General features: G+C 43.0%; 1 protein-coding gene across 1 annotated transcript; it reads left to right on the forward strand.

The window, feature by feature from the left end:
- Positions 1 to 426: 426 nt before the first annotated feature.
- Positions 427 to 2,727, forward strand: LOC147896199 (protein STAY-GREEN homolog, chloroplastic-like). Its single transcript, XM_087382696.1, has 6 exons — positions 427 to 1,112; positions 1,213 to 1,386; positions 1,480 to 1,647; positions 1,803 to 1,854; positions 1,959 to 2,053; positions 2,157 to 2,727. Exons 1-6 carry the CDS (start codon positions 849 to 851, stop codon positions 2,373 to 2,375), a joined length of 972 nt encoding a protein of 323 aa, XP_087238822.1. The 5' UTR covers positions 427 to 848; the 3' UTR covers positions 2,376 to 2,727.
- The last annotated feature ends 13,076 nt before the right edge of the window (positions 2,728 to 15,803 follow it).

Here is a 15,803-nt window from a genome sequence, read left to right on the forward strand (position 1 = left end):
TTGGCTGGGGAATATTCCGTGGCCAGCGTGGCGAGGGAGTTCACGTGGGAAAGGGGGTGCGGCCACGTGGGTGGGTGGGTGGGTGGCAGCAGGCGGTGAGAGGGGGGCGGAATGTCCAAAGGAGGGAGGGAGGACACGTGGGCAAGGATTGAGAAGGGGACACGTGGCGATCGTTGAGATTCCGGTGACAGCGTGGCAAGGGCAGGCTTACACGCAACTGCCATCTTCCTTCATGGGAAGGTTTTCTTCTTTTCGTTCATGTGAAGCTTTTCTTTTGCTTCTTTCTTCTTCTTCGTCTTCTTCAACAACCAAGTTTTCCGCCATAGCCTCCCACCTCAATCTACCTCTCCATTAATCCATCTTCCTCCCTCTTTCTTCTCCTCCTTACTTTGTCTCCTCATCCGCCGCCCACTTCCATTAATTTCTACGACTTCCGATCTCCTTCCTCTTTTCCTGCACCATCCTCCTCCTCCTCTGCTTTACGTCCCTTTCCCCGCCGCCGCCGGCATAGCCTGTATCTTCCCAGAATTGGGAGAGTGACAGCGAGAGAGTAATTTCAACAGAGAAATATTCTATTCTTCCTTCGGCACCGTCGTTCACATAATTAGACAGTTTCCTTCATCAGGGATTCCCTCGGAGATTCAGTAAGACGAGTGTCGCGCACGAGCTTCACTTTCGTGCTTCTATCCGTTAGCTCCCTTCTTGTTATATAAGCGCTGCGGCGTCCTTCGAACGTTTTGGCTGCGCTAGAGCAAAGACTCCGCGTCTGAGAATTACGTGCACTGGTCTGCCGGAGTGGCTTGTCGCAACCTTTTCCAGACGATCCCTCTACACCCGCTACCGTGGCCATGGCAACTTTGGCTGCCGCAGGCTTAGCAACTCTCTCTCCAGCAGAAACATCTTGCCACCACAAGACAGATGCGGTTCTCACAAGGTCCCTTTCTACTACACCCACCAAGGTGAGAATGGTTTCTTACGACCAAGATACTATTGTAAAACAATCCCGAGTGCCCTTAACGGCTACGAAGTTGGAGTCTCAGTTTCTAGCTCGTTGGAGTCCCCGTGAAAGTCTGTTGGGAGGACGTCCAGCGCCGAATTGGAGGCCTGTTGTGGTAAGTGGAAACTGGCTTAATCTCCCAAAGCAATCGATTGTTCGACGGATTGTTGAACAGATCTGATCTACGGTTTCTAATAATTGGCTTCCCTCTGCAGGTCGCGAGATTGTTTGGGCCTGCGATCTTCGAGGCCTCAAAGCTCAAAGTGTTGTTTCTAGGGGACGGGAAAGATAAGCACCCTGATCAGCTGCCTCGCACTTATACGCTGACGCATAGCGACATCACAGCCAAGCTCACCCTCGCAGTTTCTCAAACGATCAACAAAGCCCAGGTTCATATTGAGGGCTAATTGAGCTCTTTGGTTCCAAATGTCTGGATCGTCGATCGTATAAAGATATCTGACTTTCGGCATGTCCTTACACAGATTCAAGGCTGGTACAGTAGGCTGCAACGAGACGAGGTGCTGGCAGAATGGAGAAAGTCTCAGGGATCCATGTCTTTGCACGTTCATTGCCACATCAGTGGAGGACATTGGTTACGGGACGCAATTGCGGACCTCAGATTTTACATCTTCCGAAAGGAGCTACCAGTGGTTAGTCTTTCGCTGCGCTTGCGATTCTGTTCGATCAGTTTGTGGGCATGTTGAACCAAGAAGTTATGGCAACAGGGGAAACGGTCTTTTCGGACCGAATTATGTATCTTTTGGTAAAATAAATTGAGCGAAACGTCCGTTGTTGTGTACGTCAGGTGTTGGAAGCATTTAGACACGGAGATCAAAACCTTTTGAAGCAGCATCCAGGTCAGTGGTCCTCAACTGGCGTTCTCTCGGATGCAAGAGAGGGATGGGGTTGAAAACATTCCTCTCCTGTGATCTCATTATATATGTTTGTTTTGTGGGAGCAGAGTTGGAGGAGGCGCTGGTGTGGGTATACTTCCACTCGAACGTCAAGGAGTTCAATCGAGTGGAGTGCTGGGGGCCGCTAAGCGACGCAGCCAGGGCAAGTGTGAAGAAAACGTTGAACTACTCTGGTGAGCGGGAAAGATATGTGCACTGGGAGAGAGTGAAATCTGATGAGAGTTTTGTGTGATGTGGTGGTGCAGGGGGAAGCATCAGAGGCGGCAAAGCAGGCGATACACAACGCCATGGACGAGATCGAGCAAGAAGCATGGCCGAAGGGCGAGCAGAAGAAGTGGAAGAGGCCGGTGCGATGCCCAAATCCCTGCGACTGCTGCTTTCCATCGAGGAGCGTGATTCCATTGCCGCCGTCGTTCCTAGACTGGGACAATTCGTCAAATCAACAGAAGACTCAGCAAGCTTGATTCTAAAACTTCTAAGCTCGAAAGCGCAATCACGCAAAAGCTCTAACTCTTCTTTCTCTCTCGTACATAGTGCCTTTGTAGATACCTCCGATGATTCTTTGTACAGATCTCCAAACACTCTTATACTCCGATCAATCACGTACATCTACTGCATTCTGGATTCGTTGCTTCTGATCGTGGAAGCATCTATGGACTTTAAAAACACGCTGTAGATCTCCGCTACATTGTAGCATGCTTTGAAGTTTGCAGTTTGGATCTCCGCCAGCAGGTTTCCCTGCTCAATTTGTTGACACATCTTCTACCAACTAAGAACTTTGCTTGAAAGCTTCGATACTTCCCTTGTAAAACAGACCGAAACTTCAATTCGGAAGCCATTCCTCTTCGGCTGGTTGCGAAATGCGGATTCCGGTTATTCAATTAGTTGATAGAATCAAGGTCTTATCAGACTCTTGGATTCAAAGTAATCTTGCATTTTACATTTGTATCAACGTGTTAGCTTTTGTGCATATTACATTTTTAATCAGCGCGTTAGTTTTTGGCCAAATTCTTGAATTGACTCTTGATTTTGTCTTCTACACTGACCATCAAGCATTGCTTTATCTTATGAACCGTCCATGTACAACAGGAAGAATAACCAGATGGCTCCTCTTGCTTCAAGAATTCAACTTCAAAATAGTGGTCTGCAAAGGTGCCCAACACTACATTGCCGATCACATGTCTCGAGTCAAGTCGGGAGAAGAAGCCACTACAGTAGAAGCTACTTACCAGATGTCACACTATTTCAAATAGATGTTGTTCTAGAGTGGTGTGGAGATATCATTGGGTACTTGATGGCAAGAATACCACCCCGTAAAATGAAAGCAATAGATGCCAGAAAATTGATTCTAAAGGTTGCACCCTACCAACTCTTTGCAGGACAACTGTACAAGATGGGCAAGGACCAGATATTAAGATGATGTGTAATGCCTCATGAGATCATGCCAATCTTGAGTGAAGTCCATGAAGTCATTGTAGGAGGACACTTCCAAGGGGAAGCCACAGTAAGAAAAGTTCTCCTCGCAAGCTACTGTTGGCCAACACTGTGGGCAGATGCCTATGAATATGTAAAAGGCTATGATGTATGCCAATGGACTACTAAACCAAAACACAAAGACTTCAATCCCCTAACAACAATTGTTGCTCAAAAACCATTTGAAAAATAGGGGATTGACTATGTGGGTCCCATACATCCAGCAGCAAAAGGAACACAGGCATGCTACATCATTGTGGCCATTTTTTACTTTACAAAATGGGCTGAAGCTAAAGCACTCAAAAAGATAGATGCCAAAAGCATAGCAAGATTCTTATACAAAAATGTGATCAGACGATTTGGATGCCCCATTGAAATTGTGTCGGATAGAGGCACTAAGAGAGGGGAGAGGAGAGCCTTGGGAGAAGGCGTGTGCTCCATGAGGAGAAGGGAAGCTGTGATGCTATGATCACAGGGGCAAGACTAATTCAGAATTATACAATATGGGTATTCATTTGAAAGCCCTTTGTGATATGTGATATGTAAGCTCATAGAATGGACATCACATGTAAAGATATATCATTTTGTGCACAAGCATCCCAAATGTCTTGTTAAGACCACTTTATGCATAATATGAACAAGTAGCTTGACCTGCTACAATGGGTAAGAGACCCGCGATGATGGGTAAGAGACCTGTGACGATGGGTCTCAAGGTGTTAAAATGTCATTAATTTTAATGATGAGAATATCAAATAAAGGTACCACGCTGAGGGGGCCACTATGTATACACCCCATATAGCATGTGCGATCAAGGGCTATTAAAAGAACCCCCTACTTATCAATTTTAAAAACTATAAACACCCCTTTTGTAAATTTTGAGATGATTAAAGTATCCCTTATGCACGATTTTTTTTACTTTTTAAATTGAAAAGCTCCTTATGTATATATATTTTCTGTAACTCCATAAAATATAAAACCCCTTCCCTTGATCACACGTGCTATCTTACATATTCTTAGCCATTTTTGGTGAGGTTCAGGGACTTTTATGTATATAGGTATCTTGCATGACCCATAATTTATGTATTGCTCAATAGAATTTGGCAAACTTTGTCTTCAAGTTGTAGTACACATTCCAAACTTGAACATGAGAGCAAAAAAATTATGGAATAAGGATATGGAATGAGACCATTAAAGCATTACAAGTGCTATATTGCATGTGAAGCATGCATCTTGAAGACTATAGGATATAGCAATTTACTCAAAATCATCAAAATTTTGTTCTATACATACATGCAACCAAGTAATCATTCAGTACACTACATGAACTTCTCCTCAACCCAAGGACACACCTAAATGAGAACATTAGGCATGGGTTGACGGGCCTCCAATGTTGTGCTAAAGTGATGCATACCCATTTGAGGGCATGCTCCATAACTTTTTTTGATTTGTTGAAAACCAAAACGGATTGAAAATTTGGAATCCAAAGTACTAGTGGACTATTGCATGGTGGTCTTAAAACATTGATATTTGTTGGTATTGGTATCAAGATTCACCCTAAAATAGAAGAAGTTGGAATAGTGCAAATTGTGCATGTGAAAAGATATTTTAATAAATCCAACACTATTTACAATTTTGAATTGTTTCTTTTTCCATGCACTTGCTTGCTATATGGCTCCTAAGCATGCCAAAGGTCATTGCATTTAATAGTACACAGCATCAAACCCGATAGCATGCCCTTTGTCCTATTTGTGTTTTGAAGCATTTTAGGCCACAGTGCACTTGTTTGGGATATCCAATTCTGTTGACGTGTATGGTCGGAGGGGAAAAACCGACGGCTAAAATTTTGCTACTCCCTCGAATTTTAAATTTTCACACCTCTCGCCCATCAAATCTTGGAAGATTAAGTACTTGCAACCTGCCCCCGCCCTGCAAATGCCCTGCAACCCACACACACCTCGATGTGACCTTGCACAGATTTTGGTTTGCCATTGTCTTCTTTCAGGTAAGTTGTCTTCTATTCTTTGCTTGCCCCACAAGCTAGCTTCTCTTTGTTTTGGTTTGGCATTGTCGTCTTTCACTGATCGTCGCCATGGCAACATGCAGCTCACCATGGCTTACAAGAGAAGCAAATAGAGGTTGTGAGATACAAAAGATGAAAAGCTTGGTTAGGGCTTAAGGAACAAAAGACTCCTTGCAGAGCAGTAGGAAGCAGTTGTTGCAGATGCACACATTCGATCATTGCCATTAGAGCGAAGAAAACAAGTTCTGATGTCATGTTCGTGCTGATATACGTTTTATCAAAATCGGACTACCGCGAGCGGAAAGTTATGAGCAAAACACTAACAAGGGTGTTGGAATCGGAGTCCTAGGAGTGTCCTACAGTTGTGTGTGTGCAGAGTCTTGAGGCCACTTGTGCCACCTCATGTGGTAGGTGTGATTCCTCTCCTAGATTATAGGATCTAGATTCTCTTGTGTGTGACCTCATCTATGAGGTATCAGTGTGGGAAGATAAGGCTTGCCCAGCCTATAAAAGAGGCAATGTACTTGCTGTGAAAATCTATCTATCTATCAACATCAGTTCGTGCCTCAGCTTTTGTCTCCAATCATGTGTCTCTCACCCTCTCCCCATTTTCAATAGTCGGTATCAGAGCCACCTTGAAGCTCATGCCTGATGGCATTCCTCTCCTCGTGAGCTCCTCTTGTAGCTACACGTGATTTCCTCCTTAGCCTCTCCTTGAGGTGATGAGCTTCATCAACGTGGAGCTGCACACCTACCTTCCATAGCTACGTATGAAGGGGAGCGAAAGCAAAGGGGAAGCACTCGTCATGGAGGAAGCGTCCTGCCCATCCTTCGCTGGCACACCTGCGCCACTCTTCTGCTGCCTCTACTTACGCTGCATGCACCACCAGATCTGGAGAAGCTGTCGACCAGCAACAGATTGAAGCAGTCGGCCTCCCTCGCAATCTGCTCGCGCCTTGCCCATTGCTGATGCCGCCTCTCCGCTATCTTCCCTGATGCTGTGCCATTCTACCCACCATCCTGCAGATCTTCTACCTGCTCGAGCCTGCTGAGTGTGCTCGTACACCCACTTTCCTTCTAGTTGCCCATGCAACTTCTCCTACTGCCCACGTAGCTAGACCTGCGACAGCTCCTACGAAGGTGTCAAAATCTGTCGATGATTTAGCGGTGTCTCGCATATACTGGCGACTGACGATCTGAGGGCTGTGGCCATCGACTCGCACGTCAACGCAACTCTTACTGACCCGAAGCTGCCCACGCTGCTGCTCCAGCTCTTGCCCATGCTACAGCTCTTGCCCACGCAACTGCTGCTCTACGCTGCACCTCTCTGCCCACGTTGCAGCTCCCCTTTCGTAATTCCCTCAGTCGGAATGGATCAGATGCTGCAGCAATTTAGTCGTCATTTTGATTGCCACAGGCCCTGTTCGTGACCAATTTCCTACGAAACCCTAATTTTCACCCCTTTACAATTTATGCTCAACTTCTCGAATTTTTTGGGTGTTTTCATGATGTGAGGGTTCCCAACCATTGAACGAGAACTCTTCTGTTAGAAATTTAGAAAAGCCCCAATTTTCTGCAGCAGCAACCCTAACCCAAAAACTTAGGGCTTTTCTGTCCTGTGTCTTCCTTTGGCATAATTGAAGCTTCTACCATGTAAAATTTGGGCCTTTTTTTGAAATATGAGTAAACAGTGTTAGGGATTTAGACACTCGCTGTAATAACAGCTAAGACCTTCCCACCAATGGATAGCATAAAAAACTCCTCATTCATTGAGAAATTCTCAGAGAGCAATTTCCCAACTTGGCAGACAAAACTCTGGCTTCTTCTTATGTGAGAAGGCATATGGAATATCACCAATGGCAAGGAGCCGAAACCCCAAGGTGATGATGCTTGAATCAGTTGGTGGGAGAACCAAAATGATAAAACAATGGCTATCATTGGCCTAGCTTTAGTTGACAACCTTATCCACCATGTGGATTTCGATAAGACAACAAATGATGTTTGGGAAAAATTAGAGAATTTGTTTGGAAATAAGATCAATAATTCCAAAGTATTTCTCAAACAAAAACTCTTCAAGCTCAAGATGAAGGAAACTAAAACCCTCAATGAACACTTGAGCAATCTTGGGTCAATTCTCCAACAATTATCTGCCATCCGAGCCATTGTTGAAGATGATGATCAAGTTGCTGTACTTCTCTCAAGTATTGAAGACATTTCCAAGTACAATGAGATCCTTGCTGTCCCAAGAGCCGCAATATGAGCTTTAAGGATATGGTAGCTCATCTCATTGATGAGGACCGTAGGCTTACGAGGAAAGCAGAATCTTCCTTCGAATCTGGCAAAGCATTCTTCCTCAAGAATAAGCCCACGAAGAAAGGAAAACCTCTTAAATGTAATTATTGTCAGAAACTTGGCCATCCAGAGGATCGTTGCTTCAAGAAAATGGTTGCGGAGCAGAGCGAGGACGAAGACGATGAAGCTACACCTTCTCGACCTGAGGAACAAGCCTGCACTACTGCTATTTCTGGTCTATCCCTCCATGAGGTGATAGATGAAGAGTGGGCTTTCTAGAGTCATGTGTGTTAGGTACTCTGCCTTGGGTAGTCCCCCTAAAATGATGTAATAATTTGTCATTTTTGTGTGCCTTGTCCTATAAAAGGCTCCACTTATTTCCATGTACCCAGTTAGGAGACAGGGGGTTGTTATGTCTTTCCTTTATCAGGCTTGGCCGAGTTCCAGGATGTTGGTGTACTCCCTAGACCTATGAGTTGGTCATGCATCCATGCTCAGATTTGAGTCTCTGATCACGTTGACACCTAAGCCATGAGAGTGCTTGGTTCAACCTCTGAATTATGCTCAACTGTTAGCCTCTGAGATTGCCTGGGATGCACAGTCTGGATGATGTCATAGTTTTTCACCCTAGCTCCGAAGGGGGGTTTGTTGGAATCGGAGTCCTAGTGTGTGTGGTCCTAGTGGTCCTAGAGTCCTAGGAGTGTCCTACAGTTGTGTGAGTGTGAAGAGTCTTGAGGCCACTTGTGCCACCTCATGTGGTAGGTGTGATTCCTCCCCTAGATTATAGGATCTAGATTCTCTTGTGTGTGACCTCATCTATGAGGTATCAGTGTGGGAAGATAAGGCTTGCCCAGCCTATAAAAGAGGCAATGTACTTGCTGTGAAAATCTATCTATCTATCAACATCAATTCGTGCCTCAGCTTTTGTCTCCAATCATGTGTCTCTCACCCTCTCCCCATTTTCAACAAGGGGGTCAAACTATCATAAAAACTGCCCTCCACCCATGCTAATTTCGCCTGAGCAAGATGCTCCCTCAAGACTTGACCTTCATCAACGATCCACCACTCATAGATTTTGCCATGTGTGTGCAATAAGCGGCCAAATAGAAAGAACTTTTAAGGCTTTGAAAGAAAGAAAAGGGAAGAGAGACTCAAGAGAGGGAATACGAACTGATCTTCATTGTCAATAGAGTGAGACTCCACTCCAATGCAACTCAAAATACTACAAACACAAGGGAGAAGAAGAGGTTTCATACATACAAGAGGGAGAGGAAGCTCCAAGACTACTCATATAGAGAGAACGAATTAGAGAGAGATGGACTCAAGAGTCTACATAAGAGAATATCTACAAGAGGGAAAGAAGGCTCATGGAAGAGGCTTGAGGAGACTAGAGCTACAGCAACATGAGGCATAATGGTGGAAGAGATGATGAACAAGGGAGAGGAGGGCTCCTTTTATAGAGATTTTGTCACCTTCCTTCACCCATTTACAATTGCTGCCTGTAGATTCCTTTCCCCATCAATCACATAAGCCTGTATGTCACCATCCATGTCCTTTTTGGCTACTCTTGCCATGTGTCCCATCAAAAGATGCTCAAGACTCTTAAAATATTGAGAAAGTCAAGAATCTCCCCACATGGAGCCCATAAGAGAATATCTACAAGAGGGAAAGAAGGCTCATGGAAGAGGCTTGAGGAGACTAGAGCTACAGTGACATGAGGCATAATGGTGGAAGAGATGATGAACAAGGGAGAGGAGGGCTCCTTTTATAGAGATTTTGTCACCTTCCTTCACCCATTTACAATTGTTGCCTGTAGATTCCTTTCCCCATCAATCACATAAGCGTGTATGTCACCATCCATGTCCTTTTTGGCTACTCTTGCCATGTGTCCCATCAAAAGATGCTAAAGACTCTTAAAATATTGAGAAAGTCAAGAGTCTCCCCACATGGAGCCCATAGGGACCCTCTCTTTTCCATATGTCCACATCCTCCTTATTGCACATAGGAATTCTAGAAGGATTTCTCTTGACTCCACACTCCACATGCCTTCCACACGCTTGGCATGTGATCTCTCTTATATTATTGGAGCACATGGACATGAGCCCACCTCTTTATATGACTCACTCTTCCTATTTTCTAAAAACCCCATAATATTCCATACACAAATAACTCTCACCCCATACCTCTCACCTCATACCAAGGTATTTATTATTCATACACATGGTATTTACAATGATCCATTCCACTCATCCTCTCAATCCCATACAATATCTTAGAAAATAGAAATAAGTGAGAGCCGCTAGGCTATCACTTGATACTCAAACTCTTATCAAACATAGAGAAAAACAATACCAATGCCAAATAAAAAAATATCAATTTTTGGCGTCATATCTTTCCCCCCCAGCAGATCCTCTCTAGTGATAGAGAGGGTCTACTGGCCCTCAAGGTGGTCGAGCATAAAAGAATTTAAGGCGATACTCATTGGTGCATCCGGGTATCACCATGCCGTCAACATCCTCAAGCTGATAGGTTCCATTGGTGAACTTCTTCTTAACTCGATATGGTCCCTCCCATCAGCCGATAAACTTTTTATCTAGCTGCTTGTCTAGACAGCTATCAAATCTCATGACCAAATCTCCTTCTGCAATATCTTTCTTCTAGCATAATTTGGTGTCAAAATGGGCCTTGCGCTTTTTTTTAGAAGCTTTCAAGTTTTGTGAGGCCTGTAATATGCATTCATCCAAGGCTTCTAGCTACACCAAGCATTGAGCATAGGAATCCTCCTATCCTTCTATTCTTGCAACAACAGTGTAAAGACTATGTATCTCCAATTCAATGGGCAAAATGGCTTCTATTCCATACACTAGTTGGAATGGTGTAAACTCAATAGCTAGCCTGTGTGTGGTTATGTAAGCCCATAAAACATCTGCCAAGTGCCTATCCCAATGCCTTTTCTTGGTGTCTATAAGCTTTCCCATTGAATTGCACAATAATTCATTTATTTTCTTAGCCAAGCCATTACATTGGGGATAGTATGGTGTGGACATGCTATGATCTACCTTTAGCTTATGCACCACATCTTCAATTAGTTCATTTCTAAAAGAGGTTCCTCCATCAGTGAGAATTTCCAAAGGACAACCAAAGCGTGAACAAATTTGATCAAAGAGAAATTTTGCAACTGTGCTTGCCTTGAGCTATTCACTGTGGCCTTAGCCTCTGCCCACCAAGTTGCATAATATGTGGCCACCAATAAATAATGTTTGCCCTGAGATGAGCGAGGGAGTAGTCCCACAAAGTCCAACCCCCACCTCTCAAATGGTCCATATGCTGGAATAGGCTTCAAGGGCCCAGGAATCAACTGTCGCCTTCCAAACTTTTGGCATACTTTACAACTTCGACACCATTCATATACATCCTTATGGAGGCGTGGCCAAAAGTAACCTGCATTAAGAATTCTCCTAGCTATGCTCGCTAAAGCAAAATGACCAGAGCATTCATGACACATTTTTAGGATTCTCCTAGTCTCGATGGGATGGACCACCTGACGGAGCACCTTATCTTTTCCCAATTTATAAAGAATGTCATCAACAATAGTATAGGGACAAGCCTTCCTTACCAATCTCTGCTTCTGTTGTGGACTTAAACCTCTGCCTTCTTCCACATATTGCTGAACATCTTGTAGTTCTGGCCATCCAGTGTCTATCAAAGAAACCACCCCCTGATCTTGTACTACAATGGCTTGAGTAGCTAACTCATCTACCCTTTGATTTTCTTTTCTGTTTATATGAACAAACTTGCAAAAATCAAACTGACCACATAGTGCCATAGCCTTTTGATTAAGCTCCTTCAAATGGAGACAGTCAATAGAGCGAGCAAGGAAAAGCGAGCGAGCCCAAAAAAGCGAGCGACAATTAGTTGAAGTGGTTGGAAAATCAAGCAAGCAAAGAAAGAATCTAAGTTTTTTATAAAATGAAGTACAAAGTATTCAAAAAGGTGGTTATGTGTCACAAAATTTATATTCTAATGCACACAAGTTTTTTAGATGGTGCAAAAAGGCATGATATTCATCTAAATCATGCCTTGTCATTTGATTTGATATGTAACATTATGCCATTTATATTTGACAATCAAAAGATGCAGGGATGTTAAAAACTCATCTTTTGGGCCAAAACAATCAAATGTTGACATCTTGCCAAAATATAGGGATGTGAAAATGTCCTCTTTTGGGCCAAAACAGGGAGCGCGTTAACGCGCTCCCTGTTTTGGCCCAAAAGAGGACATTTTCACATCCCTGTATCTTTTGATTTACAAGTCCATTAAACGGGGTCATGTTACATATCAAATCAAATGGCAAGGCGTACTTTAGACGATTATCATGTCTTTGTGCAGTAAAATTTAATGCACCAAAAAATGAATTTGTGGCCAATTTGCTGCATTGGTAAGATTAGTGGGAGGTAAGAATAAATCATTAGGGAAGGATATTTTTGCAGTAACAAAGAAACATGGGTTTTGTTCCAAGAGTGAATAGAGTTAAAAAGCCTAAGCATTTACATATGCATGGAATCTAGAGTAATCCATGCAAGGAGTCCTTGGAAAGATGATCTCAATTACTCTAGTGGAAAGAGAGAACTTGATTGCAGTAGGGTTTGTCTTTGATACAAACAATGACTTGGAAGTTAAACATACAAACTGTCTCATGGATGATGTGAAATTAGTGTTAATGGCTTTAAAGTTATATGCATGTTTAACCTTCTAGCATTGAGGAACATATGCACTTTTGAATAAGTTATTATTTTTTGCTACTAAAATGGGGGATTTATAAATCTTTTATTGTTTTTTATCGCTCGCTTTTTTTGGCTTGCTCACTTTTTGTCGCTCACTTTTTGGTAATCCTCCTTCAAATGAGGACTTCTTGTCTTGTAATGCCCTTGCATTTGCTTTATAATAAGCTGAGAATCTCCTCTTACTTCCAATTCTTTAACTTCACTTTGAAGACAACCCTCCAAACCAAGAATCAAAGAATTATACTTAGCTACATTGTTAGTTGTGATACCTGGAAGCTCTTGTCCTCTAGCCCATACTTCTTGACCTTTAGAATTCATCAAGACCATCCCCACGGCTCCTTATTGATGTGAAGGACTAAAAGCCCCATCAAAATACAAGACAAAAGCTATTGGTGGTGTCTCCCTTTCATCATTAATGTCCTCCTTATATTTCTTTTCTTCCCTTAGATCCTCCCGTCTTGTGAGCAAATCCGCCATAGTGGACCTAGTGGTATTTTTCAGTGACAAAAGAGAAAGAGGACTCTTGAAGCTCTGACAACCATTTTGCAAATCTTCCCCTAGGTTTAGGCTTGTGAACTAGATATGCTAATACAGATTGAGAGGTAAGGAAGAAAAATGGTCGAGGTAATAAATAGGAGTGAAACTTTTTGACTGAAAACACCAAAGAGAGAGCTTGTTGCTCTATATCTTCATACCTTGTTTCCACCTCTGTAAGCTGTCAGCTGGCATAATAGATGGGTTGCATTCTACCTGCCTCTCCTTTTTGTAGCAATACAGCACCAACTGAATGCAAAGATACACTTGGATTTACATAAAAGTCTTGAGACCACCAATCAGGGGGCTTCAATATTGGGCCCTTACTCATGGCCTCCTTAAGTTGCTGAAAAGACTCTTGTTGCTCCACAGCCCATTGGAAAGAAACTCCTTTTCTTGTTCAACAAGTTCGTGGGATGCACTATCTCTGTGAAATCATCACAAAAGCATTGATAATACTTGCTTTTTCCTAGAATTTTGCGAACACAATGATACTCTCAGGACTTGGCAATGCCATGATTGCTTGAACCTTGTCAGGTTCCATTTGCAAGCCTTCTTCAGACACAATATGCCCCAACAAGACTACTTTTGTTTGAGCCAAATGACACTTGCTAGGATCTAGACACCCTTTTACTTCATCAATCCTAGCTAAGGCCATCTTTAACTTCTCCTTGTGATCTATGCATAGAGAGTAAATGCAAAAATCATCCAAAAACACCCTTATGAACTTTCCCAAGTAAGGCTCAAGCACTTGACTTGAGAACCTTTGAAATGTAGATGATGCATTGGTCAACCCAAAAGGCATCACTCTGTAAGCAGAAACTCCCCAAGGTGTGACAAATGATGTTTTCTTTTGATCTTCCTCTCGAATATGAATTTGAAAGTACCCAGAATAGCCATCACATACAGAATACATCTCATGCCGTGCTACTTGGTCTAGTATTTCATCTTGAAATGGCAAAGGAAAATGATCCCTCTTAGTGCATGCATTCAAAGGACAAAAGTCCACACAAACCTGCCACTTATTTCCTTTCTTTGGTGTGACAACTATAGGAGATATCCATTTTGAATCATGAATAGGAAAGATGAATCCCACCTCAAGTAGTTGTGTTACCTCTTTCTTTAGTGCCTTAGCTTGGATTACCCCCAATCGCCTTAAGCATTGCACAACTGGCTTGCTTTCTAGCTTCAAATCAACTTGTGCACTAGAAGAGAGACTGATCGAACCTATGAATAGCTTGTTGCAAAGAGATATGGGAAATCATCTAACATATCGAAGTACTAGAGCTTCTCACTACCTGATAGAGAATCACCAAGAAGCTCTTCATTGCGTTGGCATCATTTAGTGCGCTCCACATCCTCCACATGAAGTGTCTCTATAGGATCTTCTTGTACCACCACCTTGTTCCCTCCTGACTCATCCCGATCAGCATGAAGATAAAGACCAAAGGCCACTCCTTCCACCTCACCCTCTGAGCTAGTCTCCTTGGAGCTACATCCTATCTCTTCTTCTTTATCAGTTAAGTCAGAGCTTGAACTCTCTGATAGACTCCTCCTTAACAACTTCCTTTTTGTGGCTTCTGATGTTGTAGCGAGCCTTCTTATCATTTCCCTACAAAATCCATTCTCCAGCGTCCCGCTTTTGAATAGTCTTCACCTTGCGTAGCCAAGGCCTTTCCAAAATCAATGGATAGGCACGTGCATCTGGCTTGGTAGGGATCACTTGAAAAGTAGTCGGCACAGAAATTCCACACACATCCACTTCTAAATTCTTCACAACTCCCAAGGTATTTACCCTAGTGTTGTCATCAGCATCCGATTTGATGCGATAAGGAGAGGTAGTACTAGAGTATTTTAAATCAGCATCTATCATGGTCTTCTCACTCATGGCATTAATCGATGCACCTCCATCAATGTACACATTAAAAATCACTTGACCATCAATGATCACATCAACCACAGGTACATCATCACCAACATCTATATCTACCTTTTGAACAACATAAATGGCACTTTTCTTCTTTTTCTTCTTTGACATGCTTGCGCTTGCTAGCTTTCCCCATTCCTTCTGTAGTTTTGGAGACAAAGTAAGTAATTGACCAAGGTGATATGAACTTCCTTTTCTTTAAGGTCGGACAAAAAGTCATAGCTTCCAATGCCTTATCCTAAAGGAAAGTCTGAATGGCTAATTCTCCTTCTAGATGCCTTCTTTTTCTTACTACGGCGTTCCTCTTCTTGATGTTCCTCATCTACTTATTCCTTTCTTTCTTCTTCTTCTTTTGCTTTACCACGCCCCTGTTTAGCCATCATTACCTCTCTTTCCTCATCCCCTGAAGAAGCTTCTAACAAGGATACTTGTTTTTTTTCTTTCTTTCTCAATCTAGGATACTCAGGGCGATAGTGACCTTTTTCATTACATTCATAGCAAGTGACCCCACTCTTATCTCGAGGTCTATCCTCACTCTTTGGTGCTCTAGGTTGTCATGCATTAACCAAATGCAATTTCAAATCAGCAAACTCTGCCATCAATTGGGAGATATTATGATCTAACTCAGAGGACTTTGTACCTGAGGAGTGCCCATTACCTCCACCTTAGAAGTTGAAGCTGTTGAAGACACAAAAGAGGATTCGATCTTTAGAGATCTTCTTTCTTGGTCGCAATGTGAAGTGCCTCCACATATGTTGTTGGATCTTTACTCATTACAAGTGAAGACGAGAGGCTCCAAAGCCATAACAAATTTTCACATCTTTAAGTGCTCCATCCCTACGAGACTGAGGGGCAGATGATG

Source organism: Dipteris shenzhenensis, chromosome 12 (genome assembly GCF_047967505.1).
Source record: "Dipteris shenzhenensis isolate YYH24624 ecotype China chromosome 12, Dip_SZ_1.0, whole genome shotgun sequence".
Taxonomy (NCBI): domain Eukaryota; kingdom Viridiplantae; phylum Streptophyta; class Polypodiopsida; order Gleicheniales; family Dipteridaceae; genus Dipteris; species Dipteris shenzhenensis.

Coding starts and splice junctions, on each gene's coding strand:
- LOC147896199 (XM_087382696.1), top strand. CDS start 849: ATGGCAACTTTGGCTGCCGCAGGCTTAGCAACTCTCTCTCCAGCAGAA. Junction 1,113..1,212: donor CGAATTGGAGGCCTGTTGTG/GTAAGTGGAAAC, acceptor TTCCCTCTGCAG/GTCGCGAGATTGTTTGGGCC. Junction 1,648..1,802: donor TCCGAAAGGAGCTACCAGTG/GTTAGTCTTTCG, acceptor TGTGTACGTCAG/GTGTTGGAAGCATTTAGACA.